Raw genomic sequence first — 23338 nt, 5'->3', positions numbered from 1 at the left:
AGTGATCGAAAGTAGCACATCTACTATCTCAATTCATATCACTTTGTCTCCAGAATGTGCGTACGCACGGCTCAAAGTTTGCTTAAAGGTGCGCACATTCTCCCGTCAAGTTTGTTTTTATAGATCACAACCTTTGCGCAGGAACTGGCGTACGCACGCTTCCAGCCCTGTTTTGTGCGTACGCACGCTTTATAAATGAGACCCCTGGACTGAGGCTAAAATTTAACCCTGGACAAATCCAGACCATCCGGCCCATGAGTTCACCCATGAATGTTTTGCTGGATTTAGGGGCTTCAATTTGAGTATATGAAACAAATAATTACAGATATTATTGAATTTACTGAAAATAAAACAAAATTATTATAGCGTTTGTCATATAGAAATGCACTAGACAGTAAAGCACTGATTTTGAGCTAGGATGCCTTAAAGTAAATTTACTGCTACTAAATTTTGTCATCATTTAACAGTTTATGTAATACACTGATATTTATATTTCACCACACTGTCACTGAATTAATGTTTTACTTCAATTAAAATTTGACCAATTATAAAGTTCAACAATTAGTAAGGTCGTGGTAGTCAAAGGTAAAAGCATGCTCCTTTGTAATTAAAACAGTGTAAACTACAAAAGCAACCTCTGTGAAAGTGATTTATATTGCTCGATATTTAATGTTAGTACTAACAGCAACATTTTTTTATGCTTTTTCGAAAAAATCCTACAGAGTTCGTACATGCAAGGGAAATTATTATAAGGGTACTGGATTTACCTCATCATGCAGTTTACATGGTTGTGTTTTCAGCTAGCTAGATTCACCACACATGTATAACAGCAAATACTGAATCAAATCTGAATGGATTAAGCGACTTGAGCCGCTTATCACTGTGCGAGTGAGACTGATCCCCGAACAGTTTTATGCTGTGGTTGATAGATGCACGGTTTAATTGTTAGTGCTGTTTTGTCACACGTTTGTAGTTATTGGCCTTGTGCAGTTAAACATGCACTTCAATTTAAAAACAGCGCATTAAGTGGGGACGGGTCTCCCTCGCTTTGCCAACTACTCGACCGGCCAGTACATGTGTGTTAGTAGTTAAAGTATTTTGTGAATGTAAAGATTTAAAAAATCCAATTATTGACACCCAAAGTGGTAATTTGGCCCCCTAGCGTCCTGGGCCCATATGCCTCACATACTCTGGATCCCCATAAAGGCGCCCCTGGTCATGACCCCCCGCCCCCCGTGTCAATGGCGCACCTGGTTGTGGTGTAACTTGGGTGGAAAAGATTTGGTTTCAAAAAGCTTTGAAGAGTAAACAGTGCAGTATATTCATTTATTTATTTTATTTGTCATTTTTAAAATGTAATTATTTAAATATAATAAAATTCAGTATGTTCTCGGGACATTTAACAAACAATATCTACCCAGGTAAGGATGCAAGAACTATAAAAGAAATAGAATGAAATGAAAATGAAAGGGCAACACAAACATCTCCTCCCTGTGATACCGGTATTACCAGTGTCGTCACATGTCAGTTAACCAGTTGGAAAAATTCCTTATAAGGATACATCGCACTTGTGTGATGAATCCACATATGGACATAATATTTTTTGTAACATATCCTGTATATAATCATCCATATAATGAGTTTAACTTACCCTGTTCCAAGCCAAACTATTCAACATTCTCCAACTGTCTGAAGTCTGCTTTTGAGTTTCACAAACAAATATAAATTTACAAATTAAAATTATCACAAAGATTAAGGTTCCACTTAAAAAAAAAAAATTTTGTTGTATTATTTTGCCAATGTCCATATTTGTAAATACAATTATGTAAACATCAGGTTGCTTATTCTATTCTGTAAAAAGACGTGAAGTATTTTTCTTTTTTACAGTAGTTGTACCAAATGTAATTTTTCACTTTTGTCCATACAGTTTTGTTAATCCAAATTTTACTTGTTATGCATTAAAGCAACACATTCACGCTTGTATGTGGTCTTGAGTTATTTGGCTTATATTTACAAAATTAACGAGAATTTAAAAACAATCACATTAGGATAGATTTAAAAACTTTGTTAGTCCACAGAAACATCATACAGGTTTATTTCAGCTATTGCATTCAACAAATGATAAATAATAAAAGACCATTTTAAAGCATTGCAAAGTACAAAGGAAGAGCACAACGAAATCAAATCAATGCATTTGACTATCTGAAGTTTGCTGTGCTTTATCCTAACTGAAAGTCTGCAATCATTCCGTCAGGGACGACTGCACAAAACGTGCAAACTAATAAAAACATAAAACTGAAAGTATAAAACAACTGAAGTTTAGGTGTAAGTTCACGTCACACCAAAAATCTTGTAACACTGGTATATACAGGCAAACTCAGTGCCAAGATTTATAGTTGAAACAGAAAGAAAACATTAGAAACAGAGAGAGAAAGACACAAGAGAGACAGACATCACATTCACTGCGTTCAGTCCACACCCTTGAGATTAGTGCTTAATTCTGCATTATCAGGTAAGAATTGTCTATTTGTATTATCCTATAAAGCCACTTCAAAGATAACATTAACCCATTTTGACTGGATAGTCTTGAGATATGGTGGATTTGCTGCTTATAATGTTAATTTATTAGACAGTAAACCAGTAAAACAAGAGGAATAAACCCTCTGGGGTCCGAGGTGTTTTCTGGGCCCTGGAGCGGTTTGACATTCACTGACATTTGTGCTTATTTCTGTTACTTATAACATTTTCATGACTAAAGTGTGATTAAACTGTTTTCTGCTTCAATAATATATGAGCAGCATGTATGTAAAAGTTTGTAGTGTTGAGAAATGTCATTTGTCATTAAGTCACTGAAAGAAGGCCATACGACCCATACTGAATATTTGTTCACAAGACTTTTGAAAAATGTATGTTTGAGAAATGTTGTAGCCTATAATTTTTTCTTCAAAACCTTGTGAAAATAATCATGCCCACTCATTCACATAAAACAATATATTGATTTATAAGACATGTTTTGTGTCAGGAAGGCTTATGCGGGGAGGGCGTGAATGATCATGAATAATGATGTGTTTCACACCTGGGAAGACAAAGAGCCTCCCCTAATGGCCCTATCAGGTGGGACTGTGAGGGAACTAGAACTAAGGCCAAAAAGGCACTTTGGCATTTACACTGCAAGTCTTAATGCACAGATCCAATCTTTTGACCATATCCGATTTTTTTGGACGACGTGCTTACATTTCTTTTAAAAGTGACCTGTATCGGATGTGTCCTTTTTACACTGCACTTGGCGAAACGTACCAAAAATAGCCTATTTGACATCACAAATCAATTTCAATGGTACATTGAGCTTAATTTATTGACATGAATTCATATAGAAACCCTTTTAATGCAATAGTTACATCCATGCACAAAAATAATACAAATCCTTCACGACAGTATACCAGTCCCTCCAGGATTTCGCGGGCCTTTTTTGTGATTGTTGCGGCCTAAAATGCCTGATGTTGCGTGAGCTTTTCCAAAAAATTGCGATGAAAGTTGCGGTGCTTTTTAGGTTTTTGTTGTGATTATACTGCGGAAGGAAATGAACCCTAGGTAGTGGAAGTTGAACGATAGTTGCGATTTTCCATTTTTGTAATTATAATGAGTAATATGTTAAATATTAAATTATTAAAAACATTAATTATGAAAAAAACATTAATTAAAAGAACAAAGACACTGAGAAATGATCCTATAAACAATCTTACCAATATGGCAAATAAAAGATTACCAGGATTACAAAAATGCAGCAAAATAGGCTTTACTTATCCAAATGTGGTTCAAAAGTTAAAGTGCACAGAACAGCACTACATGAAGTAAAACATGAATGTCTCAGCCTTCATATAAGTAAAACAAAACAAACATTAGTACTAGTACTGTGTGCAGGCAGTCTCTCCTGAAGACTACATAAAATAATAATGAACTAATAATATAAATGGCTCAGTATTCATATCAGAAATAAAAAACAATCTCAGTTCAAAATTTGAACAGAACCTCACAGCTTAATGCTGAAGATGCCTAAACAATGGAAAATAAAATACAATTTTGGCATCCATTAATTTCTTGAATTATCTCAAAAACAATGTAAAGTGCACACAGTCCTTCACTGTAAACATAACACACTTTCAGTAACACTGTGGAGAACTTAAGGGTATATAAACACTGACTCCAAATTCAAAAGGTGTCGATACATTCCTGGCGTCAGCACAACACAACACAATACAACATACAAAGATGACAAGGTTAAACACCTAGGCCTCATCAAAAGACTCAAAGTCCTCCTCAAAGTCTTTGTCCTCAAACGCTCCACTGGCAAGCCTCTGGTTATGGTACAGAAAGACCAAGGCTTTGAGGTTGTCATTTGTGACCGATCTCCTTCGGCTTGACAACACCAGCTTGTAGATGCTGTTACTCCGCTCAGCGTCTGCTGAGTTCACAATGACAGATTTGTATCTTATGGCCAGGCCACTGAGTATAGGCAGTCTCTCTTTAAGTCCATCCCAGAATATATCTAGATCTACAACTCCACATGCTGCAGCATGGACTGCAGCTGGACCAAGGCGTGTGAAGTAGGCATCCAGTTCATTTTTAGGCACATCACTGAAGCCTGGGATGGATTCGTAGCTGGACACACTATCACTCATAAATGCAATGTGACGAGGATCAAAGACCCTAACCTCTTTCAGGAAACTAATGGCAGGTTGCCCATCAGAAATGTACTTGCTCAGTTTGTCCTCTGCATTGATGTATGCCTGTTCCACTCTGTTCAGGATCTGCATTTTGATAGCAAAAGATAGATCAAGTCCCTCAAAGTATTCTGCGCATGTTTCATAGCTGAGATCTTTGTTGGCCTCTAACTTCATATGCAGATCCTCCAGGTAGTCAAAAGCTTTGGTGACTATAGGACGTCTGCTCTGGAAGATGTCCAGAAGTCCAATTAACACTCTACACTTATTTGCCATGATGCTGATCTGGACCTGTAGACTTTCAGCCATATTTGGATCCTGGAGCATTTCATGGAGTCTCTCCACTGACTGGGGTGTGGTTTTTCCACAGGTCTTTGAATAGAAAAAAACAAATGAGTCAAAATTATGTTCAGGCAATCAATCACAAAAATACATAGCATTTCATTCATCATTTTGGACATTTTGTGTATTTCTCTGTGTATGTGTTGGTATGTATGTCTTTGGTGGAACTGAAATGTATATTTGCCTGTAAGGTGCCATTGAGGAATTTTTTATTTGTAATATGGCGCTGTATAAATAAAACTGAATTGAATTGAATATATTTGTAATACTGTATTATGAGCAAAGAGAATGCCACTTACATCAATTTCCTTCTCAATAAATTCCTTGTACAGTCCGAAGTGCTCTGAATGGTACTGTACAGCAGTGAACCATGAGTTCCATCTAGTTGCACATGGATTTGGAGCCATGGTTGCTTTCCTTCCTGGTGGTAGATTTTTTGTCATGAATTGAAGATATCTTCTTTTGCGTGAGCCAGCATGGTAGAACATTTGCGAGAAACTCAGCATGAATGAATTCAATTGATCAAAAGGTCTCCGAAAAGCACTTCCGACAAGGTTCATAATATGAGCCATGCATGTTACATGCACTGAATTTGGGAATAAGGACTTCAGCGCAGCAGTATAGGCCTTCTTCATATAGGCTGCATTATCCGTGTTAAACACAATGACATCATCATTATCAATGCTGTATTCTTGAAGACACTTTACAACAGCCATTGACACAGTGGAGTGGTTACACTGCTCAAGGAACACTGTGTCTGCAAGGTACGCCAAAATTCTTCCAGACTCATCCTTCTCTAGTGGTGCAATTAGAATGTTCAGTACACATCTGCCCTCTACATCTGGAGTTTCGTCACAAATGACTGCAACAGGCTTTTTGGTTAAATTAGTCTTGAGAGTTTCTTTCTCCTGCAGGTAGACATCACCCAAGTATTTCTCTTGGAGCTGGTGGCTCCCAGGAATCGCTCCACCATTGACAACCTTCTCTTTGAGGAACTTCCTCAAAACAGGGTGGTCACTCTTTGAGAGTGGAATATTTACAGCTGTACATGTGGCTACCCAATCTAAACAAATCTAAACAGAAAATAATAAAAACATCAATACATCAACCACATTCTGGGATGGTATTGTAGGTGTATGTATGTATCTACATCCATCTCTCTATCTCTCTCTCATATATATATATTCATATTATATATATATATATATATATATATATATATATATATATATATATAAATCAAACACGTACAGAGATAGCCATTAATATACTGACTATCATTTCCATTAGTTTAGTCCTGCTTATAATAGAACAAAATTTTCTGTTTTCTTTCTTTTTGTTTCTTTGTTCGGTGTAATGTAACCCTGGCAAAGAGAGGGGGAGAGACAGGGAGAGGGCTATTGATATGCAAACGAGAAAGCACACCAGCGCAATTAGCCTTTCGCCGAGCCCCGCCCCCCTTAGTTACTGTTGCTTTGTCCGACAAGCCGTGGCGCTGTCACGCCACACGCAGTGAAAAATACATCGCGGAACAAAGAGGATACTGACCACACATCGACAGACAAGACAGAGCAGGTTACTTATGATATTAAACAAAGTCCCAGCTTTTAAACCGTGTAGTTATTAAAGAAATTCAAACAATAAAAAACGTTTTGTTGCTCTTTAATGTGTCGTGACCATGGTCGTGACAGATTGCTGTAGATCCTCAGCTCAACCGCTCGTAAAAACCGATCATCTCTTCCTATTAGTCCATGAACATGAGAATGAATGTTGTTTCAAACGCGGAAAGACGTCAATACACACCATTTTTCAAGTTTAACTCCACCGAGGTTAATCTTTTAACTACTGGCTGCTTTGTCGGACAAAATGGCGGATGCGGCGTTCTGATTGGTTAGATCGCTTGTCAATCAAACTCTCGGCGAAAGGTCAATTACATGATAATATATACCAACTTTAACATTAACGATGCATGCACATTTAAAATAACTCACCTTAATTCTTTCAGAGCTTGCAATTGACTTGGATGCAACAGCCTGTGTCATTGTGATCTGTCTCGTCGTCTGACGTCCTGCCTGCATTTCTGCACATCTCATGTTATGCTTTGCGGTGGCAAAATGCTTGTCAATCGATGATTTCCTTTTGTGTTCTACCACAATGTTGCATGCAGTGCAAAATAATTTCCCCCCGCTTTCATGCAGAATGCCAGGGTACTGCTTTTGGCGATCTATTGCTGTTATTTTGCTCGGCAAGTGTGAAACGTTTGACTCGCACATGCTGCTTTTCTTAACACGGAAGTAAGGCGGAAGGTAATTTGTCGACGTCAGCTCCAGACGACGCCAATGATTGGTCAAATTTGCGGGAAAGTTGCGGTGATTGGTTAAAATTGCAACACCGCCCCGAATTCGCGGGGATTGGTTGAATTTGCGTTGATGTTGCAAATCGCAACATCGCGAAATCCTGGAGGGTCTGGTATACGTACGCAGCTCCGCTGGAAGCGTGTGAGTTGAAGAATACTCGGGCACGGGTAGATATTCAAAGCTTCATGGGCTCTAATCCGCCATCCTACTAGTTTTTTTTTTTTTTTTTTTTTGTCATTAAAACAAATTCATTCATCAGTGATTGTATATCAAGGGCAGTTGCAAGTTTGTGTGCTTTTTATTTTGTGGTTTCAATGGAACGAATAGGGACTGAAGCGCGCGTCTGTGCACGAGCCGTCGTCACTGACAACAGCAACAACGAACACTCAGTGTGATTTCAAGAGTCAGATCGCCTTATATTTAACACAAACAAATGCAATTAATAATCTACCAGTCAACTAGAGATGCTCCGTTTTTTATAGGTATGTCTGTACCGCGAAATGTTAAACAACCCTCACTTTTCAATGACGCAGGAGTCGCATTTACAGGGGAATATCCGATCTGTCCGCTTACACTGCAGGCGCAAACGCACGTATCCGATTCATATCTGATTTATAACCACATATGAATGAGGCCTGAAACCGATCTGTGAAAATCGGAATCCATGCGCTTTTTTCCTGCGTACACGGTCGTGACTCATATCCGATCTGTGCCACATTGGAGGAAAAAATCGGAATTGGGTCACTTGAACCGGGCAGTGTAAATGGGGCCTTTGAGTACACTGGCCTAAAGACAGAGACTTTAACAGTCACACACCTTTGTGCCATTCCTGAAATAGTTCCTGTTCAACATATCTGTCATTTCCAAGGTGTTTGTTTTTTCATTTTACCATGTTCATGTTGTCACGGCTACACAATTTGCACCTCCTGACACGAACACTTACGCCACGCCCACTCGTTCACAATCACATGAATACTAAACACCTGTGCATCATCACCAGAGCCACATATAAGCACGCCAGTCCCATTCACTCATTGTCTGGTCTTGCACCGATCCCTACACGTCACTCGACCTCGTCTTACCTGAACATTGTACCTACTGTTGTCTTCATCGTCTTCATCTCCAGTCCTGAGTCCTCCGTCATCATCTGTGTCACCATCGTCATCTACCAAGGAAAGTTGTCATTGTTATACCATTCATCAGTTCTACGTGTCAAGATTCTTTACCTGTGTCTTCACCTGTGTCTGAAACCTCTGTTAATAAACACTGTTGCACTTACCTCATCTGTGTCCTCGTCTGTGTCTGACAGAAGACCAGACCTGATGCAGAGCTCTTCAGGCACAGGCGGGGACTGCACCACGGATCCCTTCCTGGAACTGGTCAACGCTGTACGGTCCTCACTCCTTCAAAATACCACAACGACCGCACCGTCATCATCAACACCTACTCCACCGCTCACTTCTTCAGCTGCCCCTGCGAGTCCCATGGCCAAACCAGCGACATACAGCGACGCGGCGGAGGATTGCAGCGGGTTCCTACTACAATGCTCTCTTTTCCTGGAAGCCAATGCTCATCTGTTCACCACCGAAAGAAGCCGGGTGGCGTTCATCATTAATCTATTATCAGGTAAAGCCCTGCAATGGGCCCAATCATTATGGGAAGCTAATTCTGCGATCCTTGGTTCTGTATCCTCATTCTGTTCCCAGGTAAAGGAAGTCTTCGGCCAGCAGACAGCTGATTTATCCATTCACGATCAGCTATTCAACATTCGCCAAGAAAGGAACGAAACTGTAAGTTCATATGCTGTGCGCTTCCGCACCCTCGCTTATATAAGCGGCTGGAATGAAACCGCTCTCATCACAGCTTTTCGTCATGGATTACGTGAAGAAGTTAAACAATGGATCGTGGTATATGAAGATTCCCTGGGGTTAGAGAATCTTATCCAAAAATCCATCCAGGGTTTCCCAACGACTCGATGCTTGCAGTCATACCGCTCCCGCTGTAAATCCTCCGCCCGTCTCACCATCTGTCGCGCCTCCAGCACCTGAACCCATGCAAGTTGATACATACCATCTCACCACCTCAGAACGACAACGCCGCATCAACTTAAAGTTGTGTTTGTATTGTGGGGGAGATGGACATCAACTACCCACCTGTCCAGTTCGACCTCCTCGTCCAGCGGTGAGTACCATTCAATTAACTCCTCAAACAGCACGCTTAACTAAAACCTGGGTGAACCTAAGACATTGTCAATCTTCTGTTTCAGTACAAGCCCTCCTCGACTCCGGGTCGGCGGGGAACTTCATCAGCCAACAAACCCTCAATCTCCTGAATGCCAAACGTCAACGCAGCCTCGTCGACCTGGAAATAACGACCATACAGGGAAAACCGCTGGGCCGAGGTCATGTCCGTTACTTCTCCCCCACACTCATCCTTCGCGTCGGTCACTTGCATGTGGAGGACATCACATTTATGGTGCTGGAGGAGTCAACCGCTGACATTATCCTGGGACGCCCATGGTTAAACCAACACCAACCTCACATCCATTGGCCAACTGGTGAAATCCTCAAGTGGGGTAAGAACTGCCATGAACACTGCATCACCTTACCTGTAAAAGTTCTTCAATCATCATCTTCATCCAGAGAACCACCACTACTGATCCAATCTACCTCAGTTGAAAGTCCAGAAACCCGAGTCCAAGTAACCATTCCTTCAGCTTATCGGGCGTTCCAGGATGTCTTCAGTAAGCGGTTGGCTACTCAACTTCCACCTCATCGGCCATGGGACTGCGCCATCGACCTCCTGCCTGGGGCCACGTTACCAAAGGGAAGAGTGTACCCCTTTTCCATCCCGGAGCAGAAGGCCATGGAGGAGTACGTCCAAGAGGCTCTTCAGCAGGAATTCATACGACCATCGACTTCCCCTGCCGCGTCGAGTTTCTTCTTCGTGGCCAAAAAGGATGGAGGCTTGCGGCCGTGTATTGACTATCGCCATCTCAATTCACAGACAGTTAATTTCAGCTATCCCCTTCCTCTGGTCCCAGCTGCCCTGGAACAATTACGTGGAGCCACCATTTTCTCAAAACTGGACTTGAGGAGTGCATACAACCTGATTCGCATACGGAAGGGGGACGAGTGGAAGACAGTGTTCATCACCCCGTCCGGGCACTACCAATATCAGGTGATGCCGTATGGGTTGTCCAATAGTCCGTCTGTGTTCCAGAATTATATGAATGAAGTTTTCCGAGATTACCTGAACAAGTTCGTCATTGTATACATCGACGACATCCTCATCTACTCTCATCGTAATGAAGACCATGTGAACCATGTCAAACTCATCCTCCAGAAGCTCCGTGAACACCAACTCTACCTTAAACTGGAAAAATGTGAATTCCACACCTCCTCAGTCCAGTTCCTAGGTTATGTCATCGATTCCAATGGTGTGAAGATGGACCAGGGGAAGGTGGAAGCCATCACTCACTGGAAACAACCCAACACCATTAAGGAGCTTCAGAGATTCCTGGGCTTTGCTAACTTCTACCGCCGTTTCATCAACAACTACAGCATGCTCAGTTCACCACTCACCTCTCTTCTCCGTAACCGGCCCAAGTCTCTGTCCTGGAACCCCACAGCCACAAACGCCTTCCATCAGTTGAAACTCGCCTTCAAGTCCGCTCCGATCCTGGTCCATCCCGATCCAAACCGTCAGTTCATCGTCGAGGTAGATGCCTCTTCCACCGGGGTCGGAGCGGTACTGTCCCAGCGGCAGGGGAATCCTCCACGACTCCATCCATGCGCCTTATATTCCAAGAAGCTATCCCCGGCGGAGCAGAATTACGACATTGGCAATTGTGAGCTCCTGGCGATCAAGCTCGCATTGAAGAAGTGGCGACATTGGCTGGAGGGAGCAAAGGAACCGTTTGAAGTTATCACAGACCACCGCAACCTTGTATATCTACGAGACGCAAAAAGACTCAACCATCGCCAAGCCCGATGGGCCTTATTCTTCACCAGATTCAACTTCAAAATCACCTACCGTCCAGGAGATCAGAACAACCGTGCAATTGTGAGCTCCTGGCGATCAAGCTCGCATTGAAGGAGTGGCGACATTGGCTGGAGGGAGCAAAGGAACCGTTTGAAGTTATCACTGACCACCGCAACCTTGAATATCTACGAGACGCAAAAAGACTCAACCATCGCCAAGCCCGATGGGCCTTATTCTTCACCAGATTCAACTTCAAAGTCACCTACCGTCCAGAAGATCAGAACAACCGTGCCGATGCTCTATCTCGTCTTCATCAAGCAGATCCCGATCCTGAACCTCCAGAGCCTATCCTCCCTCCAGCCATGATCGTAAGCCCAATCCAGTGGACCATCAACCAACAGATCCAACAAGAGAACCTCCTCCAACCTGCTCCGCAGGGAGGTCCAGAGGGTAGGATATACGTACCACCTCAGCACCGTATCACCCTCTTGGACTCAGCTCACTCATCTCCGGGCTCTGGACACCCAGGCAGGAGAAGGACCCTCTCGCTCCTTCAACAACGTTACTGGTGGCCATCCATGCTTCAGGACATCTCCCGGTACATCAAGGGTTGCTCAGTCTGTGCCATCGCGGATACCCCTAGGAGATTACCGGAGGGAAAGCTTGTGCCTCTGCCCATCCCAGAACGACCCTGGACCCACATTGGAATAGACTTTATGACAGATCTTCCTTCCTCGCAAGGATTCACCTGTATACTCGTTGTGGTGGATAGATTCTCGAAATCCTGTAAGCTCATTCCTCTCAAAGGACTACCAACGGCCTTCGAAACGGCAGAGGCACTCTTTCACAACGTCTTCCGCCACTTCGGTTTACCTAAAGACATCGTTTCTGACCGCGGACCACAGTTCATCTCCCGAGTCTGGACCGCATTCTTCCGCCTCCTAGGGGTATTCGTCAGCCTCTCGTCAGGATACCACCCTCAGACCAACGGCCAGACTGAGCGGAAAATCCAAGAAATCGGGAGGTTCCTGAGGGTCTACTGTCACCGTAACCAGGAGTGTTGGAGCCAGTATCTGCCCTGGGCCGAATACGCCCAGAATTCCCTCCAGCAGTCCACCACAGGGCTCACCCCGTTCCAGTGTGTGTTAGGATACCAACCTCCCTTGTTTCCATGGTCGGGTGAGCCCTCGGAGATCCCAGCGGTAGATCACTGGTTCCAACAGAGCGAGAGGGTCTGGGACTCAGCTCACGTGCACCTCCAGCAGGCAGTCCGGAGGCACAAGGAGCAAGCTGACGCACGCCGACGACCCACTCCTCAATATCAACCAGGACAACAAGTCTGGCTCTCCACTCGGGACATCCGCCTCCGGCTGCCTTGCCGTAAGCTGAGTCCCCGGTACATCGGACCATTCACCATCGAGAGGCAGCTGAATGAAGTGACCTACCGTCTCCAACTCCCAGCACAGTACCGCATCTCACCATCGTTCCATGTTTCTCTTCTCAAACCCTTCACTGACCCTTTGTCTCCTCCTTCCACAGAGCCTGGTGATGATGCCGTACCTCCTCCTCCTGCCATCGATGAAGACACCAACATCTACCGGGTGAGAGCTATCCTTGACTCGCGGCGACGTGGGTCCCAACTGGAGTACCTAGTGGACTGGGAGAACTACGGCCCAGAGGAGCGATGCTGGGTCAACCGCCAGGATATCCTTGACCCCAGTCTACTTACCGAATTCCACCATGAACATCCCGACCGTCCCGCTCCTTGAGGCCGTGGTAGACCACGTCGCCGCCGTCGTTCCCAGCCGTCAGGAGCCACCCGTGGAGGAGGGGGTACTGTCACGGCTACACAATCTGCACCTCCTGACACGAACACTTACGCCACGCCCACTCGTTCACAATCACCTGAATACTGAACACCTGTGCATCATCACCAGAGCCACATATAAGCACGCCAGTCCCATTCACTCATTGTCTGGTCTTGCACCGATCCCTACACGTCACTCGACCTCGTCTTACCTGAACATTGTACCTACTGTTGTCTTCATCGTCTTCATCTCCAGTCCTGAGTCCTCCGTCATCATCTGTGTCACCATCGTCATCTACCAAGGAAAGTTGTCATTGTTATACCATTCATCAGTTCTACGTGTCAAGATTCTTTACCTGTGTCTTCACCTGTGTCTGAAACCTCTGTTAATAAACACTGTTGCACTTACCTCATCTGTGTCCTCGTCTGTGTCTGACACATGTAGTGCAGCTTGCTGATGTTGTACAGTAGGGAAAAACAGATTTAGCAGGACTAAACTGTTGACTTGCTGATATCAGAAGCAACTAGCGCTGCTTCTAATTGGGATTTTTCTGATTAATATTGTGATTTAAATTTCACAAAAAATATAAATGTGCCTAATTGTATTTAATTTTGATTTACAGAAAACATGAATCATTATAAATGTTATGTATGTTTAATTCATACTGGAAGGCACCCATGCACAGAATTTCACATATGCCTCACAGAACTAAAATAACATGCTGTTCCAGTATATCCCTTATACAATTATCACTGTAGCTGAATAAAAAGAAGATTTTTTTTCAAGCCTTATTGGATATTTTCATAATTATTATTTTATGATGCAACTCTAATTGACATTGGATACATTTTATATAGAATAGTTTAAAATAATATACTGTCTGCCTCATTCTGTTATAAGAAGCCACTCAGATCCCAAATGTAAATTATTTCAAACACTTATGATGTTATGAAGTGAGCGTGTTTTTCTTATCAAATGCACATCGTAAGTGACTCAAACTCACAGCGCTTACAGAGACCATTTATTCTTTGAAACTTTATTGTTTAGCACATTAACATCTATGTTTGAACAGATATTCACGAACACATTCTAACATGTTACAGTTTGTATGTTAGAGAAAAAAGTAGTATGCGCACATCCCAGCTCAACTTAGAGCAGGTGCTCGAACATCAGAACCACTAACAAAAATCGGCACACTGCTGCTCTCAAAATGTATTAAAAAGACAATGTTTCAACCAAAGAGGTCTTTGTCAGGTCAGACAAACAGTAAATTGCCTTTTTTTTGACTATTTACTGTTCTGTGTGGAAAGTACTAGCTGAGTTACAGTTAATTTTGGAAATGTGTTTCACAGAGACTGAGATGGCAGAAAGTGCACCCTGTTTGTTTTCTTTATTTTACAAAAGCACATATGAAAGTTTTGTCATTATTGTGAGTGTATACAAATAAAAGTAGACACTTAGCTGTTTCGAATGATGTATAACACTTGTATAACACTATATGTATGATGTATAACACTATGACGAAATTTGACCGTATTTTGAGTTATTTTCACACTGATATGTGATGATATGACCTTTTTCTACTGCATTGATTGATTGCTCCTGTCTTTTGTTTTGAATCTTTATTTACTACCATTCCTTGTTTATATTGGTAAATATAGGAAACACTAACACTTTAGACAATAAGACTTGGATCATGCGCATAAATCTTGCATGCTGTATACAAACTTTAGGAAAGCTTAGAAAATAAAGCTCTTTTTTTTTTAAGCAAAGCTAATAGGCTCAGTAGCTTCTGAAGCAACACAAGCATGTAGTGCTGTTTTGTGCTGTTAGCGGTGTCTGACTACGATCCGACAACACCTGTGAGCAGGCTCCAGGGCAAAAAACCTCCCACCCCTTGGACTTTTGTTTGCTCCTCCCAAGCCCCTGTCCACACTGCATCTGTTGGACTATCTTCTTATGGCGTGAAGACACACCTTTTCATGGGGTAATCATAATCATGCACTGTTCGCTGTTGGCCAGAGGAGAACTGGCCCCCCGACTAAGCCTGGTTTATCCCAAGGTTTTTTTCTATCCATTTTTAATCACCCGTTTGTCACCTGATGTCACATGTTGGAATTTGGGTTCCTTTGGCTTGCTTAGTTAGGGACACTTGATATTCAATGTTTTGATCTGCCTGCATTGACACCATTGTATGCGAACTACATTAATAACTATTGACTTTTACAATGGAATGAATCAATACTGAATTTACAATGACACAATTTTCTTTAAGAGCTGCTGTACAGCCAAAATTATATACCAGTTATCACTGTAAAGCTGCTTTGACATAATGTGTATTGTAAAAAGTGCAATATAAATAAAGGTGACTTGATGTGTGGTATGTTTCTCCTCCGTTTATTCTCCTGTTTATTGTTTTGCTTATTATATTAAAAGTCTCCTGAATAGATGTCCTTCATGCACTTTATACAGTTACCATCCCTGACAGTATTGCTTGATTATACTAAAGTTTCCAACCTTTGACACTAATTTTTAATGTATTCTTTACAGAAATCAGTTAAGATTTGACACAACATGTATGCCAAAATGCGACTCCTTTGCCTGTTTTTGATGGTGTTTGTGAGCTTCTACCTTGTTATAATACCACTAACTAGGTAAGGAATATTTAGTAGTGAGGATATTTCATTCGGAATCATTTCTCTCTTATACTTTATAATAAACTGTATTACTGTGTACTTGTACTGTTTTCTTTTTTTCATCAGTGTTGGAGCATTAAAGAGCGAGTTTGCTGAAGAGGACGAGAAGAAGGAAAGTGTTGGGACAGTGGTTGGGATAGACCTCGGGACGACCTACTCCTGGTGAATTTGATATAATAAAAATAGATTTAATATACATTTTATACCTTTTTATATATTTTATATTTTATATATAACATTTTTGTTTTACTTTGTTTTTTTCCTCATTGTATTATTTAAATAGAATATATATATTATATTAAAAAAAATTATAGTCAAACCAAAGATTTTCGCTTTTTATATTTATGGTATATTTTTACAGTTGGGTGCAGGACACTAAAGTTCATTTATGTAAGTGAGGATAGCAAAATAAAATAAACTGTGACAATGTACCTGTCACAGACACGTCAGGTTCCACCTCACTGCAGTACCCACGCACTCAATCACCAGCCTTCTAATCACCGCCACCTGCACGTCATTACTCTGCAATCACCAGCACCATAAAGCCACCACACTCACACACACTCACTGTCCGGTCTCGTTCGCACTACATGATATGTATGCTAACCTTAAGGACTCCCAAACGACTTACCTACCTGCTCCAGCGATCTCCTTCATCTCCTTCGTCTCCTGGTCTCCCCGTGTGCAAACCTACCTGTGTGTGTGAGTGTCTCCATCGTCTCCCTCAACTGCATCTCTCATCCAGCATCTGCAAGTTGAAAAGGACAGTATTATTTCCCATTCATCTCTCATCACGCTATATCTGCCTGTTATCATTCTGTGCTCTACTGCTTGTAAATAAATACTTAACTGGATTGCTTCTACTTCAGTCTCCGTGTCTCTGTTGTAACAGAAGACCGGACCATAACAACTTCACAGTATGAGCACCAACGACCCGTTTCAAGAGCTCGTGGACACGCTGCGCCGAACACTCACACGACAGCTATCGTCATCTTCCTCCAGCAACGCTTCCACTCCAGCACCAGCCAGCACCGCTTCCTCACCTGCATTCACCGCCAGTCCCATGGCCAAACCGGCGCCCTACTCTGGATCGGCGGAGGAATGCAGCGGATTCCTTCTCCAATGCAAACTGGTCCTGGAGATGCAGCCGCAATTCTACACCACCGACACGGCTAAAATAGCGTTCATCATCTCGCAATTGCAAGGTAAGGCCCTGCATTGGGCAGACTCTCTGTGGACTCAAAAGGGCCCTGTGGTCAGATCTTACTCGGCGTTCGTCTCTCACTTCCGAGAGGTCTTCGGGAGACCTCTGACGGATTCATCGACTGGTGAGAAACTCTATAATCTAAAACAACGTAATCTCTCTGTTAACGAATATGCCTTGCAGTTCAGAACGCTAGCCGCCACCAGCGGATGGAATGAACAAGCTCTCATCACATCATTCCGTCAGGGGTTGGAACCCAATATGCGGCTGCATCTCGCTGCATACGAGGACTCCATTGGACTGGAACGCTTCATCCAACTCGCCATTCGCGTGGGGTCCCGTATGCAGTCGTGTCTCCTAGAGCACCAGGGCCAGTCAACCATCACCAACCTCCTCCGTCGGTCCGAACCCGTCAGCTCTCCAGAACCAGCCACCGAACCCATGCAGATTGCTCATTCTCGTCTCACCACAAATGAGAGACAAAGAAGGCTGACCCTGAACTTATGTTTATATTGTGGATTACCGGGGCATGTCATCTCCACATGCCCAACCCGTCCTCCTCGGCCCGTGGTGAGTGCAATTTTTCCCTCTATCCAAAAAATGAAACCACTCACTACTGTTGTAATCCTTACTGCTGCAAACACCTCTGTTCCAGTGGTGGCGCTCCTCGACTCAGGGTCAGCAGGAAATTTCATCTCTGGTGCCCTCTGCCGACAACTCAACCTCAAAGTCTCCCCGTCTCCGACTAGCTATCAAATCCACTCCATCACGGGCAAACCCCTGAGCCGTAAGAACATCCGTCATTATGTGGGACCTCTTCAACTCTGTGTCGGCATCCTGCACTCGGAGAAGGTACATCTGCTGGTTCTGGAGGAATCCACCGCTGACGTGGTTCTAGGGCGCCCGTGGCTAGAACAACACAATCCCACCATCTCTTGGCGCACGGGCGAAATCCTGAAGTGGGGCGATCACTGCTTTCCCGACTGTTTCCCAGCGCTTCCTGTTCCAAAGTCTCCACTCTCCAAGTCTCTCTCCATGAACGCCACCTCTATCGAAAGCCCTGTCGAGAAACGCTCCGTGGATGTTCCCCCGGACTACGCCCCCTTCAGTGACGTTTTCTGCCCGCAGCGCGCCTCCAAACTTCCTCCACACCGGCCATGGGACTGTGCCATCGATCTGCTACCGGGTGAACCAGTGCCTAGGGGACGCATTTACCCCCTATCACTACCGGAGGAGAAGGCCATGGAGGAATACATCAAAGAGGCACTCGAACAGGGATACATCCGCCCGTCTACTTCCCCTGCTGCTTCAAGCTTCTTTTTTGTGGCAAAGAAGGACGGAGGCTTGAGGCCCTGCATCGACTACCGTGCCCTCAACAAAATCACCGTCAAATTCCGCTACCCACTTCCCCTCGTCCCAGCGGCCCTGGAACATCTCCGCGGTGCCACTGTGTTCACCAAGTTGGACCTCCGCAGCGCGTACAAACTCATCCGGATACGTGAGGGGGACGAGTGGAAGACCGCCTTTGTCACGCCCACCGGACACTACGAATATCTCGTCATGCCGTATGGCCTGGTCAACGCCCCCTCCGTATTCCAGGATTTCATTCACGAGGTGCTCCGGGAGTATCTCCACAAGTTTGTTCTGGTATATATTGATGACATCCTCATCTACTCCCGGAGCTTGGCCGAACATCGCCACCACGTTGCGGAGGTCCTTCAACGCTTACGACAGTTTCACCTCTTCCTGAAAGCTGAGAAGTGCTCCTTTCACCAACCCTCCGTACAGTTTCTAGGATACATCATTGACCACAGTGGCATCCGGATGGACGAGGGGAAGGTCACCGCTATCCAGTCCTGGCCCACTCCATCAACTATCAAAGAGCTCCAACGATTCCTAGGATTCTCCAACTTCTACCGCAGATTTATCAAGAATTACAGTACCATCGTCAGTCCCCTCACTAACTTACTCCGTAACCAGCCCAAGTCTCTGTCCTGGTCCCAACTTGCCACCAACGCCTTCGAGACCCTGAAAAGAGCCTTCACCACCGCTCCCCTCCTCATCCACCCTAACCCGGACCTACCATTCATCGTGGAAGTGGACGCCTCCACCACCGGAGTGGGAGCGGTCCTTTCACAGCAGCAGGGGACGCCAAGTAGACTTCATCCATGCGCCTTCTTCTCCCGCAAGCTCAACCCGACGGAGGTCAACTATAACATCGGTGACCGCGAACTCCTGGCCGTCAAGCTTGCCCTCGAGGAGTGGAGGCATTGGTTGGAGGGGGCTACTCATCCGTTTCAAGTTCTCACTGACCATAAAAATCTCGAATATCTGAAGGCTGCCAAAAGACTCAACCCTCGCCAAGCTCACTGGGCCATGTTTTTCTCTAGATTCCATTTCTCCATCTCTTACCGCCCTGGTTCTAAGAACACTAAAGCTGACGCTCTGTCTCGCATCCATTCCCCTGAGGACAAGCCCGAAGAGCCTGAAAAGATCCTGCCGGAGTCTATCTTCGTGAACCCTATCCAGTGGTCCGAAGAAACCATTCCCTCCTCCAATGCCTCCACACGCACTCCGCCGGGTTGCCCCCAAGGCTTGCAATACGTCACACGGGCACGTCGCACTCCACTTCTGCACAATACCCACTCATCACTTGGCACTGGTCACCCGGGGGTCAATGAGACCCTCTCGTTGCTCAAACAACGTTTCTGGTGGCCCAACATGGCCAACGACGTCAGAAGGTACGTGCAGGGCTGCAGGGAGTGCGCCATCTCCAAAAGTCCACGCCATCTTCCCACCGGCAAGCTACTTCCTCTGCCCGTTCCTGAGCGACCCTGGTCACACCTGGGAGTGGACTTCGTCACCGACCTCCCTGAGTCTGATGGTCACACGTGCATCCTGGTGGTGGTAGACCGTTTCTCCAAGTCCTGCCGTTTGATACCCCTGGAGGGTCTACCTACCGCTATGGCCACGGCAGAGATGCTATTCAACCATGTTTTTCGCTATTATGGAATACCTGAAGATATAGTCTCCGACAGAGGACCTCAATTCATTTCCCACGTCTGGAAGGCCTTCTTCTCCCTCCTGGGTGTGACCGTCAGCCTGTCATCTGGATACCATCCTCAGTCGAACGGGCAGACGGAAAGGAAGATCCAGGAGATTGGCCGCTTCCTGCGTACCTTCTGTCACGGCCACCAGAACTCCTGGAACCAGTACCTGGGTTGGGCCGAGTACGCACAGAACTCCCTCCGTCAAGCCACAACTGGACTAACACCCTTCCAGTGCGTACTCGGCTACCAACCCCCGCTGTTCCCCTGGGATGGGGAACCCTCCAACGTCCCTGCAGTCGACTACTGGTTCCGGGAGAGCGAGAGGGTATGGGACTCAGCTCACTACCAACTGCTGAGAGCCCTGCGCAGACGCAAGAGGACAGCCGACCTTCGACGCTCCGACTCTCCGGTCTATCAACCGGGGCAGAAGGTCTGGCTGTCCACCAGGGACATCAGGATGCGTCTGCCCTGCAAGAAGCTGAGTCCCCGCTTCATTGGCCCGTTCACCATCCTTCAGCAGATCAACCCCGTCACTTACCGTCTCCAACTCCCTGCACAGTATAGTAGAATTCATCCTACTTTCCACGTTTCTCTGCTAAAACCTCACCACCCTTCTGTTGTTCCCTCCACAGAACCTGACGTGGCAGCCGCCGAGCCCCCCCTTCCACTCATCCTGGAGGACGGCACAGCTTACGTGGTTCATGAGATCCTGGATTCCCGGCGCCGTGGTGGTCAGCTCGAGTACCTCGTTGACTGGGAAGGTTATGGCCCCGAGGAACGCTCATGGGTACCCAAGAATGATATCCTTGATCCTATCCTATTACAGAACTTCCACGCCAATCACCCGGACAGACCTGCCCCACGACCTAGAGGACGACCACCACGGCGTCGAGGTCCGCGGCCCTCAGGAGCGGGCCGTGGGAGGGGGGGTACTGTCACAGACACGTCAGGTTCCACCTCACTGCAGTACCCACGCACTCAATCACCAGCCTTCTAATCACCGCCACCTGCACGTCATTACTCTGCAATCACCAGCACCATAAAGCCACCACACTCACACACACTCACTGTCCGGTCTCGTTCGCACTACATGATATGTGTGCTTACCTTAAGGACTCCCAAACGACTTACCTACCTGCTCCAGCGATCTCCTTCATCTCCTTCGTCTCCTGGTCTCCCCGTGTGCAAACCTACCTGTGTGTGTGAGTGTCTCCATCGTCTCCCTCAACTGCATCTCTCATCCAGCATCTGCAAGTTGAAAAGGACAGTATTATTTCCCATTCATCTCTCATCACGCTATATCTGCCTGTTATCATTCTGTGCTCTACTGCTTGTAAATAAATACTTAACTGGATTGCTTCTACTTCAGTCTCCGTGTCTCTGTTGTAACAGTACCCAAAAATTCTCCAGTAAAATTTATAAAAATTTAAAACCAAAAATGATTCATCTTTTGACCTGACCATGTTTTGCTTAAGTGTTATCTGACATAATTAAGATTAATATTTGACACAGTTTAACTCTGAGATTGTTACATGTGCCCTGGGTCCGTGCTCTATTATCATCATATGGACTCCATTTCCCACAATCCCCCACCTAGGAACCAATCATGCGCTCACGCCTGTTTCCCATCAGTGATACTTTATAAGCTGCACTCACACACACACTCATGGCTGAGTATTGTTTAGCCTTGTTTTCATCCTTGTCTCCGTGTGTTCCTTGCCTTGCCTGTGTTTTTGACCCTGGACTGTTTCTTTGTTTGATGATTGTTTGCTGCCTGCCTTGACCATAGCCTGTGTTTGGATTACTCTTTTGCCTTGCCTTGCCTTTCCTGTATCTGTTTGCTGGTGTTTGACCCTCTGCCTGTACGACTCCGCTCTCCTGTTAATTAAAGCCTGCATGTGGATCTCTAACTCCGTTCCCCCGTGCTGCATGTTACAGAGATCTTGTCATATTCCTTTTTTTTTTAATTAAACCAAATAAACTGTTTGTAAACTGTAATGTCTGAATATTTGGTTTATATATAGGATGGAATAATTCAGGCTGAGATCAGGTGGATGGTCACTCAAAGTTGCTTTACTGGGCCTGGGACAAGACAAGACTGGAACAAACAGCACCAAAAGACTGATCAGCGTACAGTGCATCGATGTTGCATGAGAAGTCTTAAATAAAATAAACGGAAGTTCAGAGTTCACAAGCAGGCCAATTAACACACTATTCATTTTAAAGTCACAAATAACACATATTTGACTCGACTAACACAACTAGAAGCTGTCAGACAAAATAAGAAAACTTTTGTGTAGTTTAAAGTTCAGACTTGGGATTGAAAACGATCCAAACTTAGTTATTAAGATGAAGCAATCATTGATGTGACTTACCAGCAGAAAGAGATATGAGACTCTGCTGATTTACATAGCTCCGCCCTGCAATATCATGTGCACAAACGCCAGCAACACAACAGCCAATGGCTAGTTTTCCCAATTTAAGCTGAATTTAACAACCATTATTAAACTCTGTTACACATAGCTATATATTAAATATATATTAATACATGCATACATGCTCAGCTTTAAATAATTTCTCCCTTATACTTCATAATAAACATTATTACTGTGTACTTATACTGTTTTCTCTTTTCATCAGTGTTGGAGTGTACAAGAACAACCGTGTTGAGATCATCGCCAATGACCAGGGAAACCGCATCACTCCATCATATGTGGCCTTCACCGCTGAAGGAGAGCGTCTCATTGGAGACGCTGCGAAGAACCAGCTGACCTCCAACCCTGAGAACACTGTTTTTAATGTCAAGCGGTTGATCGGCCGCACGTGGGACGACTCCTCCATGCAGCAGGACATTAAATACTTTCCCTTTAAGGTACACCCGTCTGTGAACCTGTATTGTGCCAGAGCCCTGCATCCCTTTGTCTTCGATGGGGAATGCTAAACACCTGCTTTGTCTCTTCCAGGTTATTGAGAAGAACAACAAACCTCTCATCCAGTTGGATATTGGATCAGGTCAACTGAAGACTTTTGCCCCTGAGGAAATCTCTGCAATGGTTCTGACTAAGATGAAGGAAACTGCAGAGGCTTACCTGGGACACAAGGTAAAGTTTTGGTTTCAGCACACAGGAAACATTGAGGCCAACAGCTGCTGTCAGTGAAACTCCATCTAATTCAGT

General features: G+C 44.6%; 2 protein-coding genes across 3 annotated transcripts in view; one reads left to right on the top strand and one right to left on the bottom strand.

Annotated features, from left to right (window-relative positions):
• Positions 1-23338, top strand: part of LOC137033595 (endoplasmic reticulum chaperone BiP-like) — a 44618-nt gene that overhangs the window by 3562 nt on the left and 17718 nt on the right. For both annotated transcript variants that reach the window (XM_067405608.1, XM_067405607.1), the window contains exons 2-5: positions 15763-15866; positions 15975-16070; positions 22803-23034; positions 23126-23263. In XM_067405608.1, coding sequence (XP_067261709.1) covers positions 15787-15866; positions 15975-16070; positions 22803-23034; positions 23126-23263 — 546 coding nt within the window. In that variant the 5' untranslated portion in view covers positions 15763-15786. The remainder of the gene's footprint in view (positions 1-15762; positions 15867-15974; positions 16071-22802; positions 23035-23125; positions 23264-23338) is intronic.
• On the bottom strand, positions 4236-5475 carry LOC137035130 (uncharacterized). The gene is made up of 2 exons (XM_067408454.1): positions 5363-5475; positions 4236-5093 (listed from the first exon to the last, which is right to left on the bottom strand). The coding sequence occupies exons 1-2, from the start codon at positions 5468-5470 to the stop codon at positions 4287-4289; spliced, it is 915 nt and encodes a 304-aa protein (XP_067264555.1). The 5' UTR covers positions 5471-5475; the 3' UTR covers positions 4236-4286.

The sequence above is a fragment of the Chanodichthys erythropterus genome, chromosome 13, assembly GCF_024489055.1.
Source record: "Chanodichthys erythropterus isolate Z2021 chromosome 13, ASM2448905v1, whole genome shotgun sequence".
Classification (NCBI taxonomy): Eukaryota; Metazoa; Chordata; class Actinopteri; order Cypriniformes; family Xenocyprididae; genus Chanodichthys; species Chanodichthys erythropterus.
The sequence above is the reverse complement of the archived record's forward strand: the minus strand, read 5'-3'. Positions and strand labels throughout refer to the sequence as shown.

What these genes read in the sequence shown, in the direction of transcription:
- LOC137035130 (XM_067408454.1), bottom strand. Translation starts at nt 5,470, where the DNA reads ATGGCTCCAAATCCATGTGCAACTAGATGGAACTCATGGTTCACTGCT. An exon ending in TTATTGAGAAGGAAATTGAT is followed by an intron (nt 5,094 to 5,362) that starts GTAAGTGGCATT and finishes TTCTATTCAAAG; the next exon opens with ACCTGTGGAAAAACCACACC.